This window comes from Oryza brachyantha, chromosome 10 (assembly GCF_000231095.2).
Source record: "Oryza brachyantha chromosome 10, ObraRS2, whole genome shotgun sequence".
NCBI lineage: Eukaryota > Viridiplantae > Streptophyta > Magnoliopsida > Poales > Poaceae > Oryza > Oryza brachyantha.
In genome coordinates, this window is record NC_023172.2 from 14557752 (window position 1) to 14573185 (window position 15434).

General features: G+C 46.2%; 2 protein-coding genes across 2 annotated transcripts; both read left to right on the forward strand.

Annotated features, from left to right (window-relative positions):
- The first annotated feature begins 5272 nt into the window (after positions 1–5272).
- LOC102720080 (calcium-dependent protein kinase 23) lies at positions 5273–9862 on the forward strand. Its single transcript, XM_006661951.3, has 8 exons — positions 5273–5410; positions 5998–6701; positions 7033–7176; positions 7259–7411; positions 7597–7712; positions 8330–8494; positions 8812–9036; positions 9402–9862. The coding sequence occupies exons 2-8, from the start codon at positions 6017–6019 to the stop codon at positions 9522–9524; spliced, it is 1611 nt and encodes a 536-aa protein (XP_006662014.1). The 5' UTR covers positions 5273–5410; positions 5998–6016; the 3' UTR covers positions 9525–9862.
- Positions 9863–11840: 1978 nt separating this feature from the next.
- Positions 11841–15211, forward strand: LOC102704922 (protein PLASTID MOVEMENT IMPAIRED 1-like). The gene has a single exon (XM_040528451.1). The coding sequence runs from the start codon at positions 12344–12346 to the stop codon at positions 14843–14845; it is 2502 nt and encodes an 833-aa protein (XP_040384385.1). The 5' UTR covers positions 11841–12343; the 3' UTR covers positions 14846–15211.
- Positions 15212–15434: the final 223 nt, after the last annotated feature.

Genomic DNA, 15434 nt, shown 5'->3' on the forward strand with positions numbered 1-15434 from the left:
TAGCTTCAACTTGTTTGAAACAAACTGGTGCTAATCAATAGACAACGAGAGATGAGAAAGAGGATGCACGTGTACAGATGCTCACAAGCAAGGATTAGGCGAAAGCAGTAGGATTTCAACGGGGCGTCAATGTCGGTGCTCACAGGGATTGGTGTTGCTTGGCTTAGTTCGGCGGCATGAGGGAGAGGTGGCTGTGACATCGAGGTAAGCAAGCAGCTAGCTTCTTGGTCGGTGAGAACGCCGGCGAGTGGGAGGAGCGGCTTCATCTTGAACCCATTGGGCACCACCACGGCGAGGAATGGCCTCTACCGGTTCACGCGTCTCACATCCCGCGTTGTGCTCGCCGCCACGGCCGCTTCCACCACCGCAACCAGCAGTAGCAATGGCACCAGCAACGACGACCTGCCTCCGCCCCCACCACCCCCTTGCCGGCAAGCACCACCACCACGCTCACTACCTTCGCCGCCACCATCACCCCTTGCCGAGGCTTTCGATGAATACCAGCGCTCTAATTCGGCGAACTCGACGTCGTTGATGCCCTCCTCCTCGTTGGTCGCCACTGCCACTTAATCTCACCAGTTGCCCTCGCTCCCCTTCTGATCTGCCTTTACCGACGGCGAAGGGGGAGACCGAGTAAGAGAGAGAGAAAGGGATAGAGAGGCCCCCCTCCTCGCTGGTTGCCGCCCTGCCGACAAGATGACATGCTCGCCGGCCGCCACCGCCACTTAATCTGGTCGGCTTCCCTCCCTTCCCTTCTGATTTGAGCTTGCCGACGGTGAAGGGGAGACCAAGTGAGAGAGATGAAGGGGTAGAGAGATAGTTTATCTTTTTTTTCTTATATTTGATTATGTGGGGAGCCCACGTGCCATGTCAGCTAAAATGATACATAATACCGCTGAAGGACTATGTTTATACCGGTTTTAGAAGTTGGGATGCTCGTTGTATCTGGTTTTGTGGTTCAAGGACGAAAATCAAACTGGGCAGCAATTTAAAGGACCTCAAGTGAACTTATTCCGTAGCTCGTACCACACTAGTGGGCTTGTGGGCCCTCAGGTTGGCCCACCATCTGAACAATCGTTACACCCATTCTGCTGTGGAATAAGTCCACTTGAGATCCCTCAACTTATTGTCCACTCTGTTTTTCGTCGTTGGACCGCAAAACCAGATACAACCGGTCTCTGAAATATCAAAACCGGTGCAAAAGAGGTCTCTCGGCAGTTTTGAAGGCGGTTTTGGCTAACCTGGCACCTACATGACTAGTTTGACTAGATCTCCGTCCCACGTGGCATTGATATGATGCTTACGTAGCAATTATATATCAGAAAAACAGTGGGCCCACCTGTCATCTGCACACAAAAAATGATTTAAAAATGGCAGGCCCACGTGGGCCCACAGTCAGCTACCCAAAAGAAATAAATATGGTAGGGGAGTAGGAACGACACGTGGGGCCCACCATATTTAAATCATTTTGTGTGTGCCGCTGATAGGTGGGTCCACTGCTTTTTTGATATATAATTATCACATAAGTGCCATGTTAATGTCACGTGGGACGAAGACCAAGTCAAACTAGCCATGTAGGCGCCAAAGCAGTTAAAACCGCCTTCAAAAACCACCGAGAGATTTTTTTTTTGCACCGGTTTTGATAGTTCAGGGACTAGCTGTATCTGGTTTTACGGTCCAATGATGAAAAACAAACTGGATGATAAGTTAGGATGATAAGTTAAGGATATCAGGTATACTTATTCCTTCTGCTGTTCTGTCGTGGAACAAACAACCATTTACCGCTAGCTTTTAAAAATCATGTCTACTTTACTTAATTTGCTGTCCTAAAAAAAACTGATGGTGGTAGTAAAGTTACTTTTTCAACGAGAGAAGAGTCCAATCTGGATAAGCAACTATGAGATAAGCCAGTAGAATTAACCGGATAAATTCATTAAAACAATCCATAGTCATATCTTCATACTGCTTAAAAAACGCAGTCGTCCGTCACCCCAGAAAAACTCAGCCGCCCCCCCTCACGTGAGAAAATATAAAAAAATTCCTCGTGCAGTGTACCACGTTCACGTTTACAAGAAAACATAGAACAAATAATAGATTTTTTTCTCGTCAGTTTATTCATTGTAACTCAATGTTCGTTATAAATCACGAGTAACTGACTAGTAAAAGAAAAGGGCAGCACGTAGCGAGGATTAACCATAGTTGTGAGAGATTGTTTCACTTCGAGAGCACATAGTGATAATTAAACTTAACTGTAAACTTACTGCCATTTACTGGTAGTATCTACTGCCAAGTTGTGTTAATTTTAAACCGTAGGAGTATATATATAATACAGACTTTGGCGTGTTACAATAGAAGCTGCGGCATATGCTGCCTGCAGCAGCGACTCGATCGTGCCTTCGTGCTTACGTGGACGGATGAATGCATCAGCAAGAAGAACCACTTGCTTCAAAAAAAAAAGAACCACTAAATTATTATGGCTTTGATTTTGCCATTAATTAGATGCGCCAAAGAGATTAGTTTAGGGTTAATGAGCACAGTAACATGATTTCTTAGGTGAGAAGGGTTACGGGATACAGTGTTAACTGTCTATACTCTTAAGACGGACAATGGTCATGACTGTGTATTTATCACCTATCAATTCTGATGTAGTATATTATTTTCAGAAAATAGTTTATGTACTTTAATATGGTAAATGGTCTTGTATATTTAGTTCTATCTTATTTCATCTCTAAATACAATTTTACTGGACCAACACAATACACATCTTAACATCTTAGACATATAGACATATATAGGTCGGATGGTTCTAAAAACATCACAATTGGTTTGTTCCATATAATACTAAGACGGGTTATTGTTTGGATCTTTTAAGGGAAATAACAAACGATATATTTGTAACTGAAAAATAATTGTGAACTGTAGAGCTATAGTTATTATGGGACCGAGGTAATAATAGGTAGGTTGTGTTTGTTAGTACAAATTATGTCCATATTATGTCTTTCTTTTACACGTCTGTTTGTGCTAAACGGTGTGTACATTGTAAAAAGATAAGTTTATCGTCTCATATTTTTAAAGTAGAACTATAATGTTATAATAGTTAATTTTACCATTTATATCATTAAATAAAAAAAATTTATCTTTCACCCGTAAAAGAACGTAAACCTAGTACGTACTAGCAAACCTAGTCAGTATCACCTCATCTTTTCGCTTTTGCTTATAAGCTAAAATTTTAATTTTTAACTTTAAATTTAAAGTTAGTTTTGTGGTTTTTTTATCAGAGTTTTTTTTATTTTTAGCTTTTAGATTGATAAAAATACGTATGTAAAGTTTTTTTATAAATCATAAATTATTTTTTATTTATAAATATATCGTGTGACCCTCAGTATACTAGCTAGCTCGCTGCTGGTGGTAACACAGCAACCTCTCCTGGCTCCTGTTGGTTTTCAACGAACCAGTGTTGTGGTACGCATTGGACGCCCAAACACAAACATTTCACCTACCTCCACAACTAAAACCACCCATGAATGAAAAAGACTGGCCCATAGGTATGGTAATATCGACGCTTCACCTAGCCATAGCCCATAGGTACTCCACTCTAAAGCTCATCCCCAAGCTTCGTACTACTGGTAGTTCGTCAATGGCAATGAAAATCAGCGGCCGATATTTTCAGCCTCGTCGTTTCGCCAATAATAATCGTAGGAGAAACAATATATTAACAACTAAAACATTAATTTATAAAATAAATACCGTATATATGTCTAATCGTTCTAAGAACAAATATTTAGAATGGCAAAATCTCTAAAAAAATGTATAGTTTAAATGTTGGCTTATAAGTGAAACATAAACGAAACGAGAAACCTTCAGTCGCGGGTCACGACGAGAGAAGAGAGTGTACATGCGCCCCCATGCAGAGTGACACACGTACGGCAGACGGCATCGTGTCATGCATGTCGCCATGCAAATGCAGATCTCTTGGTGCCTTGTGCAGCTGTGCTCTTCATGGCTGGTGCTGAGCTTGAGCTAGCTAGCCATTCATCACCTGCATGCCCCATGAGCTCAAGCTCATGGCAGATATGGCAGCAACACAGGCCTCATATATATAATCCCAGATCGATATATATGCAGGTTATACATTACATGCCATTAGAAATTACCCAATCCGTCCAAAAATATAATACATAGCACTCAAAGTCTGAATACCAACTTTCTATTTTCAACCAACCATGAACTTCTACCACTATTTTTACTAAACTCCTCCTTATATCGGAAGACGGAGTGAGTGACTTGTACTAATCAATTCGATCTAAATATTTAAACTGATGAGGAAGTTTAGGAACAGGATATGGTAAAATAATGGCTCATTCATGAATAACAACTAACGTAAAATTCTCGCAAAATCTGTTTATTCCTAAGATGTCTTAAACGTGATTGTTATTAGCTGTATATTCACAGAGAGTGTTTTTCACACATTTAAGTATTTTTTCATACATGCGCTAAAAACTCGAAGAACCTCTCACATTATGCGTGAGATTGTTTCTTGTTGCAAAAAACTTTCACGCAGCATCATTTTTTGGTATGGGAGACTTTTATGCTTTTGTCGGTTAATTTAAACATACCATAAGCTAGAAAATGTTTCCGGTATGACGTTTTAGTGGTTTTTCGTCAAGCAATATCTTCTTCTTCTTTACATAAATTCTCTATCATACCTAAAAGCGATGATAACGTCTCAAAAACTAACTATTTATGTCACAACATAATTAGAACACGAAACATAACACACCAGTGTATCACAGCTTAAAAACACTTGTCCTTTATCATTTTGTTACAACTTTTCACATCTTCACGTAACATCTTCTTTGTCATAAAACCACCCTATCTTCTTGCACTCCACGTCATATGACTCACGTCGCACCGAAACACATCGACGCACAAAAGCACCTCGCTAGACCTTAGTAACAACCTACAACCTTTTTGAGAATCGCCTCAACCCTCAAGAAAACACACACACGCACAAAAAAAACCACATCACCAGCTCACCACTTCACCATTGCCTTCCAGCAACAAAATTCTACTACCAAACGACGTGTAGACATCCCAGCCGCCCATCGCAGCATTCCATCGCGCGTGAGTGCAAATCTGAGCCGTTGATGCGTCCAGCCAGGCAGAACCAGTCCCACGTGGCCCTCGCTGACGTGGCGGCACCAACCCCACCCCCACCTCTCGCCGGGTATAAAAGGGGGGCTCTCCTCCACCCCCGTCCTCCTCAGCGCTCTCCTCTCCATTTTTCTCCTCCTATCGATTTTGCAGTTTGGCCCCTGGGGAGGCAGGGATTCCGGCTCCGGTCCCCCGGCTCCTCCTTGCCTCCCTCCTGCTGCTCCTCCTCTGATCGAGGCTGAAGCTGCTGCTCCAGGTGAGTGAGTTCTTTCCCTGCGCCTTCTTGATTCGCATGGATACACATTTTGTGCCGAGTTCTTCTTGGTCTCGATTTAGATTTCGTTTGCTTTGGCCATGGGTTGGGCTGGAGGTGCTGGGGGGTGGGTTGGATTGGAGGAGGTCGTGAGGTGGTTCTTCCAGTTCCAGGAGGAGATTTTAGTGTAGGATTTGGTGGAAATTTCGGTGGTGGGAGCCTTTGGGTGTTGGGGGTTGTGAGCTGCCTTTTGGAGTTTGGAGGGAGCTGATGAATTTGGGAGGGTATAGGAATGTTGGGGGATTTGCTGCTCATAGGAGCTGAGGAAAGCTCGAAGCTTGAGCTAATCTCACAATTGTTTAGGCGTGATTAATTACTTGTAGATTGGTTGTGTCTCAGTGTGATAGACTTTGGTTGTTGGGATGTCTCGTTTTAGGATAAGTTCTTGCTCTAATGTTGTAGAGTATTTCAGTGCAAGTAGATGTTCTGACCGTGCATATTAAATTAAGCTGTGCTATCTCTTTTTCAGAGACACTTGCAGTTGTGTGTAAATTGTTGCGTATATCTAACTTGCATCTTGTATCATGCAGGATATACATTTTTGTGGCAATGGGGAATTCATGCCAAAATGGAACCTATGGGAACAATTACCAGAACTACAACAGGTTTCAGAATGACCGTTTGGTTTCTAGGTACGATGATGGGAATGATACTGAGGATTGCTACTCGGGCTCATCTAGGGCCAGCTTAGCGGGTGCTCTGCGGCAAGGGCTGAACCTAAAGACCATCCCTGTCCTTGGATTCAAGACTCCAAATGTAAGGGATCTCTATACTCTTGGCCGGGATCTTGGGCAGGGACAGTTTGGGACGACATATCTCTGCACTGAGATCAGCACAGGGTGCCAATATGCATGCAAGACTGTCCTGAAGAGTAATTTCCGATGCATGGCAGATATCGAGGATGTGCGCCGTGAAATTCAGATAATGCATCATCTTTCGGGTCAGAAGAATATAGTGACAATCAAGGACGCGTATGAGGATGAGAAGGCCGTGCACATCGTCATGGAGCTATGTGCAGGTGGTGAGCTCTTTAGCAAGATTCAGAAGCGAGGTCATTACAGCGAACGGAAGGCCGCAGAGCTTATAAGAATTATTGTTGGTATCATAGCAACGTGCCATTCACATGGAGTCATTCACCGTGATCTCAAGCCAGAAAATTTCCTCTTACTGGATGCAGATGATGAATTGTCAGTTAAAGCAATTGACTTTGGTTTATCTGTATTCTTTAGACCAGGTATTATACTATGCCAAAGTCAGTAAGTACATTTAAATGGCTGTTTCTATATATAGTCAGGTTAGGAATCATCTGTTTGATATCTTGCTAACCTATTTAGTTATGGTGTAAATAATTCTGTACAAAGAGTAAGGTGAAAATATGGCATGTTTATATGACAGTTCAAATGAAACTTTCTACCCGTAATTTAGGCTTGGAAAGCATAACTTTGTTGCAGTTGCTTATAATATGGCTTTAGCAAAACAAATGGTAATGTATTGTTTACTCTTGCATATGATCTATGCTTCCTTTTGCTATTCTCTTAACTGGTTCATATCTATTGACAAATCAGGCCAGGTTTTCACAGAGATAGTTGGAAGTCCATACTATATTGCTCCAGAGGTATTGCAGAAGCGTTATGGACCAGAGGCTGATGTATGGACAGCTGGAGTGATTCTGTATGTATTGCTGAGTGGTGTTCCTCCATTTTGGGCAGGTGATTGATTTGACAAGGTTTGCAAAATTCTACTTCACTGGTTGTGATGAATTGCTAAAAGGACTTCTTTCACTCTTACCAGATACACAAAGCGGAATATACGAAGAAGTCTTGGAAGGACAAATTAATTTTAAATCAAACCCATGGCCCAGGATATCTGACAGTGCAAAGGATCTTCTTAAAAAAATGCTCTGTCCTTCTCCATCAGAGCGTTTGAAAGCCCATGAAGTGCTAAGTTAGTATATTTTATCTTTTGTCTATTAGTATCACTTTTATTCCTTTCAGTGCCTTGTATAGTAATTTCGAACCAAGGTTTTATCCAATAATTTCATAAGCTTCATAACTATCATAATTATAATAAGATCCAAGAGTAATAAACAGCACGTGCTTACAGTTTTTTCTATTATTTTGTATGTTCAGAGCATCCCTGGATATGTGATAATGGAGTGGCTACTGATCGAGCTCTGGATCCAAGCGTCCTTCCTCGTCTCAAACAATTCTCTGCAATGAATAGGCTAAAGAAATTGTCTCTCCAGGTATTTATTTTCCATTCCATCTTGTTATAAAAAATTCATTACTTGTTGCTGTTGTGTTATCATGGTGAAGCATCATCAAGCGCTTTCACAATTTCAGGGGAAATCACTATTCTATTAGTTCTGTCATTGAATACTAAATCTAACAGAAGCGTGAAACTTTTCAAATTCTATAAGCATATTTACTTTTTGAAGAATAAAACAAAAGCTACCTTGTGTACATCATCATGCTCAACCTTATTTGTTTCTTTTCATATTCCTCACAGAATCTTAAAATTTGACGGCAGTGAAATTGTTTATATCTGACTCGGTAATATGTTTCCTTCATTAGTGAATTGTTCACAGTTATTGTCTACAGACATCTTTTGGCAGTAGTGTATCTGCTCCTGCGTTGCTTCCAAGCTGAGAGCCACAGACTTTTATGTTGCACCTAAATTTACCATTCTAGGTTGACCCAGATATAATTTCGTAATTTGCTATGATACAAAAGTATGTGGTGTCAGGAATCAGGATGGCATTAACGCACCATTTTTTACTTATTAACTACTGTCTAGCTGTTTCCCATATTTAAAAATGGTATAAATGCACTAATCTATCTTTCTTATTTGCTGTTCATCCAGGTTATTGCTGAGCGCCTTTCAGAAGAAGAGATTGTTGGGTTAAGAGAAATGTTCAAGGCAATTGACACCCAAAACAGAGGCGTGGTTACATTTAGTGAGCTTAAAGGACTGAGAAGATACAGCTCAGTGTTCAAGGATACTGAATTTAGCGACTTAATGGAAGCAGTAAGTGGTCACTGTTATTGCAAAATACGATATATAGACTATATCATAGTTGCTCCTTCCTTTCCTATTTTCCATGATGGAACACTTGAACCTTTTGATCATGTTGCTTTCAAAATTTGGTATTGTTTTGAGTGCTTGTGAAAAGTTGGGGAGAACATATTCATGTCACAAAATTACTTAAAACCATGGGTTTAACTGAGAGAAACATTTCTCTTTCAAATGCATTGCTACATGGAGTATGACATGCATCTGTGGTGAAAACTATCCTCATTACAGAACTGTTTTATATATTTTAAACTTTTTAACTCCTACTTCAGGCCGATGATGATACCGCCACCACCATCAATTGGGAAGAGTTTATTGCTGCAACAGTGTCTCTTAATAAAATAGAACGTGACGAACATTTGATGGCAGCCTTTACATACTTTGACAAAGATGGAAGTGGTTTTATCACCGTTGACAAGCTTCAAAAGGCTTGCATGGAACGTAACTTGGAAGATACTTTCCTTGAAGAGATGATTCTGGAGGTTGATCAAAACAATGTAAGCCTCTACCTTGTTTCAAGCTATGAGATCAGTGTGTTTTCTGTCTTAACTAGTTGTTCAGTAGCTAATTGTTCTACTCCTGAAGAAATTTCATGGCACTGATTATAGAATAGCAGCATGTATATGGTAGAAGTTGGTCCTAAATGATGGTTCACTTCCAGTATTACCTTGAGCAATAGATATGAACAACTATGGTGAAATTATTTAGAGGATTTTAGAAATATGTAGTTTAGAGGTTTCACTCTCTGTCTCTCTCACACCCAACTTAATAGTCCGCCTTAATTATTCGACACGTATATACTATTGAAATTTTCTTCCCTACTGAAGATCTAAACGATATTTCTGTTTCTGCAAATTTTCAGGACGGACAAATCGACTACGCTGAATTTGTGACAATGATGCAAAGCAACAACTTTGGGCTTGGGTGGCAAACAGTGGAGAGCAGCCTGAATGTAGCTCTGAGGGAGGCACCCCAAGTGTACTGAACTCCTGTCGCCGGTACCCCCAAAATGTAATGAACTCCTGTAGCAGCAGACAGTCTGTTCTCTTGAACCTTTCATCTGTTTATGACACAACACATGGTTGTGAATCTGAGAGGAGAACCAAGACTAGATCTTTTACCAGTGTTCACCCTATATATAGCAGTGGTGTGAGAACTGAGAAGACTCTCTAGTACCTGCCTAGTAGCATTTACAATGTGTGGCCTAGAGACAATGGTGTGGAATCGCATATGTATGTACCTACCAGTTACTCATAAGTTCGTTTGTTTGGTTGGTTGTTACCCTGCTATTTGATAAAAATAAAAATAACAATAATAATACCGTAAGAACTGCTCTTCATTTGTGTGCCTTGTTTCCTCTGTGCTGGTGTTGTGCCATATGTTTATTGCCTGCAGTTTTCTGCAGTGATTTCTGTGCAGGAGGTAATTTCTTCGATGGCGAAGAATTTGTAGTAGCAGTGATCAGAATTCAGGACATGCCTTTTCCTTTCTAGCAGAAGTGATCTGACGAAGGCCAGTCGCTGAACAATCCAGCAGAAGAGGTGAACGTGAACTGGGGGAGGAAGCAGCTGGCTTACCGTGGCCGTGTTGGAGAGCGGCAGACGAGGAACCGGGAGGTGGATGGGGGGTGGCACCGCCGGCGCGGTGGTTCCGGCCGAGGAAGTCTGAGCCCGGTGGGGGCGGTGGCGCTCGATCGCAGCTTCCTCTCCCGTGGTGGTGGTGCGTTGCGTTTTGTGTGGGTGGGAGTGGGAGGAGAGGAGGAGGAGGAGCCCCGGGCGCGCGCGTGGTGGCGACGCGACGCGGAGAGGGGGATCCGCGTGGGCCGGCGCTGGCTTCGTTTCTACTGGGCCTGGGAGGGGAAAGTTTTTTTTTTTGTATTTTGGACGGTGCATCCGCGTCCTGAGGTCTAATACACGATTGTTTGCGTTAATTTCAACCATGTGTTTTGTTCGTCACGAGACATTATTATGTAATTTGGCATACATGTTTTTAAATTTATAGTTCTTTGGTCGTTTAATTAAAGAGTCTATTTGAGATTTACTTATACACAAATGATTTCTCCCTCCTCTATCATCTCTCTCATTAGCTAGTGTTGCGTTTAGATTTTATTATGAATAGTGAGGCGTAACTTAGTATCTACTAATAATAACTCTTGTACCACGGACCTCATCTGCTTATGTTTATGTTTATACACTGAATTTAAATTTTAAAGACTTTTCGCATCCGCGTGTGTTATTTGGACTGGATTGCCCAACTGTTTGGCTCACAGTCACATGACCTTGACGTGCCACACCACTCTCACAAGTCCTGTACCACTACGTGTTTCCTCTGCCAATCCTGATGGTAATCTAACGTGTCGTCGTTTTATTTTTACTGCTTCCCTGGAGTAAATCCAACGATATATTTATAAAAAATAGTAATTTATAAAAAAATTATACACATTTTTAGTGATCTTAAAACAAAAGTTAAAAATAAAGTACGATTAAAAAACTTCAAATAAACTTAAAGTTTAAGTTAAAATTTTAAATTTCGACGAGGTGCAAAGAGCCGTAAGCTAACAGGGAAGAAGAACACAAAGTACACACAATGACAACCAATCAGAGACCCACCTGGCTGCGTCGTGTTTTCTCCCTTGCGTTACGGAGTCTAATCCAATCCCTGCAACCACGAAATCACCCGATCCAATTCAACGGTTGCTTGCTCCTCGACACGAACACGACCCGTGAACGGATTCACGAAATCGGAACAGAGATTTCACGTCCCTGTCCTACCATTATCATTTTTGCTGCCACTCGCTCCGTCCATATGAAAATACACCTATTTAGGATGAAATTTAACTCATTCCAAAACTACTCATATGGATATCCAACACGTATACATACGAAGTAGGTGTTTTACGGTCGTCTATTCTCGTCGGCGCTTACACCAGTGGCCAACGAGCATTTTGGTGATGTTTGAGATGGCTGAGATTCGAGAATTTTAAGAATTATTTGATTTTTTATTTTTTAAAAATTGTAGCGACTAGATTAACAATATATATACGGAACTTCTACGTAGAACATATACACATCTTAATAAAATGAAACTTGAATCAGACAATAATCGCAGTGGAATTTTGTTATATTTTAAAGGCATATGCAAACATCGTATACTACATTTTGTCCCAATAAAACTCATTTCTTTTGTACCTTTTTGACATATCATACTTTTAGCATATGAGATCTTATTTATTTAGTGCTACTAAAACTCTAATAAAACACAGTGACAATGGCCTCGGCACCGTGAGCTTCAGCAACGGGACACGCTCACCTCTCGCATCCCAGTAGCTCCCGTCGTCGTGGCGAAAGCCTCCTCATCTTGTTCTTCTTCCCCCATCCATCAATTTCCCTCGCGTGCATTAACGCCGGATCACATCAACTTAGCCCAAGTCGTAAAGCTAGCTCCCTCCACCCTGCAGCTGGTTCGCGATCACACGACGGCCATGACCACCGATCTCGTGGCGTCAATTCGATCGCTCGCTCGCTAGCTCGCGCTGGCTATAGCCGTCGTGGAGAAGACGCAGCCATTGGAGGTGAACATGAACGGCCATGGCGCTCTGCGCCGTTGATCCGACCAACCGACGCGCGCGGTGCGCGAACCGGAGCCGTCCGATGGAGGTGACGGCGCCGCCGGTTTGGTAGGTGCGCCTCCTTTTTCAACCGGGGCTTCGCGCCAACGCCACAGTGTGTGTGTCGTGCCGTGCGTGCTCTGAGCTGAGCTCAACGAGCTAGTGGTCCAGTCCAGGTCGGTGGCGACAGGGGCGGCATGGCTGCGTCGGGCGGTGAGGCGCCGGCGAGGTCTGGTCCTGTGCCTGACCTGTGCGAGTATCTTGACCGGCCGGATGCTCTCCACAGGCGCGCGGCGTCGGTCGCCGTCGTGCGGTCCGGTGACCGCGGCGACGGGCCGCGCATCTTGGATGGAGCTGGGAGGGATGACCGGAGGGCGCGGTCGTCGCGCCGGCTGTCGCTGTCGTCGTGGAGGAGGCCCCCGCTCTCTTGGGCGCCGGCCGGCGAGGCGTCGTCGGCGGAGTCGAGGAGGCAAGGATTCGCGGCCGGGGCGGCGGTCGGTGGCGGGAAGATGAAGGGGGCGATATGGGACTGGAAGCCCGTCCGCGTGCTCTCTCGCCTCGGGAAGCGCCGCTCCGGCTGCCTCTTCTCCATCGATGTGGCAGCCGTCCGCGGCGTGCCGGCCTCCATGGACGGCCTCCGCCTCGCCGTCAAGGTCCGCAAGGCGGAGACGAAGGACGGCGCGGTGCAGACGATGCCGGCGCCGGTGCGCGACGGCTGCGCTGATTTCGACGAGACGCTCTTCATCAAGTGCAACCTCTTCTTCACCGGCGGCGCGGGCACCGGGAAGCCGCTGAGGCTCGAGCCACGGCGGTTCGTCGTGTCCGTCGTCTCCATCGAGGCGCCGGGCATCCCTCTGGGGACGCACACCGTCGACGTCAGCTCCCTCGTGCTCGAATCCCTCCAGAAGAGCTCCGAGGGCCGCCGTGTCCGGTGGTTCGACAGGGCCTTCAGCCTCTCCGGCAAGGCCACCGGCGGCGAGCTGCTGCTCAAGCTTGGGTTCCAGCTCATGGAAGACGCCGGGCTCTGCCTCTACACCCAAGCTACAGAGAAGGCCGACGACGTGTCTCCGGCTCGTGCCAGGGTTCACAACAAGAACTCGTTCAGTATCTCGAGCACGGCGGCGGCGCCGAAGATTTCAGCATCCGACGCGGCCATCTCACCCTCCATGAGAGCTTACAAGCAACTCATCGACCGGCTCAACGTCGACGAGCATGGAGAGCCTGTAACGTCTCTGATCCCTCGGAAGTTCGCCGACGACGAGCTTTCCGCCACCAGTGGCGGCGACGTCGGCTACGGCCTCCCGGAGTACGAAGTGGTCGACAAGGGCGTCGAGACCGTCAAAGAGGTCGTCCACTACCAGGCTCACCGCGACGTGCTAAAAGAGCTCGACTCCATTGCCGACCAGATCGAGGCCATCGAGGCGCTGATGACGAACGGCGGCAAGAAGTCGCCGTCGCCGAAGGCGGTGGATCTGCTGCAGCGCCTCGACGCGGATGAAGAGATGGTGACGGTGGAGTTTCTAAGGAAGCTCGAAGTCGACGACGACAAGGGAAGGAAGCTGAAGCAGCCCATGACGCCAAGAAGCGAGTCGGAGAAGAAGGCAGCGCCGCCGCCGGCGGTGGTGCCGGACTTGGGGCCGGGCCTTGGGACTGCGGTGAAAACGCGCGACGGCGGATTCTTGGTGTCCACGAACCCGTTCGACTTGCCTCTCGCAAGCGGGGATGCGACCCCGAAGCTCGCCATGCAGGTGTCGAGGCCATTCGTGCTGCCGAGCTCCATGGCCGCGACTGGGTTCGACGTCCTCCAGAAGGTAGCCGCGGCGGGCGGCGGCGATGAGGTCCGGGACAAGGTGGCAAAGCTCGGTGGCATGGACAACCTCACTGGGAAGACGCCCGAGCAGGTGGGCTTCGAGGGCATAGCGGAGGCGGTCATCGGCGGGCGGCGCACCGAGGGCGCGAGCTCGAGCGCCGCCCGGTCCGTCCGGCTCGTCCGGAAGCTTGCCGCCGCCGTGTCCGACGGCCGGAGCGAGCGCGTGGCCACCGGAATCTGGACCGCATCGGACGACCCGGAGACGTTGGAGGAGGTGATCGCCTTCTCCCTGCAGAAGCTGGAGGCCATGGCCGTGGACGCGCTCATGATCCAGGCAGAGATGGCCGACGAGGATGCGCCGTTCGAGGTGGCGCCGGCCGCGGGGGACGCCACCACCGTGTTCGACTCGCTGGTGTCCCCCGACGAGTGGTCGGAGTCCCACAGCTCGGACGGCCGCGTCACGCTGCTGGCGGCCATCCAGCTGCGCGACCCGTCGCGGCGCTACGAGGCGGTGGGCGCGCCGATGGTCGCCGTCGTGCAGTCGGCCAGACTGCTCGGCGCGGCCGGCGGCGGGAAGTTCAAGGTGAGGAGCCTGCACGTCGGCGGCGTGCAGCTGCGAGGCCCGGCGGGAGCCGGCGGGCGCGCGAGCTGGAGCGCGGAGAGGCAGAAGCTGACGGCCATGCAGTGGGTACTCGCGCACGGGCCCGGGCCGGCGCGCACCGGCAGGAGAGCGCGGACGACGACGACGACGCCGACGGCGTCGTCTCAGGCGAGGCAGCGGCCCGACGTCGTGTGGAGCCTGTCGTCGCGGGTGCTCGCCGGGATGTGGCTCAAGACGGTGCGCAACCCTGACGTGAAAATCGGCGCCACCGCCGCCGGCGGCAACTGAGGCAGCGCCGGTCGGGACGCCACGTTAAAATTTGCAGTGTGCCGACGTCGTGATGACGTACCCGCGTCGAGGTAGGTTGCATGATATGTATGCAGACTCTAGTATTTGTACTTTATGCATCAGTACAAAAATTGCTCGTTCTACGTCCCGTTTGAAATGCAGGAATTTTATGGAATTTTTAGAAATCGGATAAAATTTCCACATTTCAAACAAAGGTGTATGTCATATGTGTAGTGTAGCCAAGTTTCCCGCAAAAAAAAAAAAAGAAGTGTAGCCAAGTTGTCAGTGTTAGTGTGCAGAATCTCATCCGTTTCATTGTCATTTTGTTACAAATTTACCATTTTGATTGGTTTATTCTTAACTACACATAAGAGTAAAATCAAAAGTATTATATTGAATATACGAATTTTAATGAGTACTAAAGTTTTATAGGAAGTTGATTTGAAAAATCCTGACATAACCGATTAACTAGTTCTGATTTTCTGAACCAGCTGCGTAATCTGACTGATTAACTAGCTGGGCACACTGGGCCTCGTAAGTAAGCCCAATAAAGAGAGAGAATTATTTCCTTGCAAATCTGTCGTCTAAC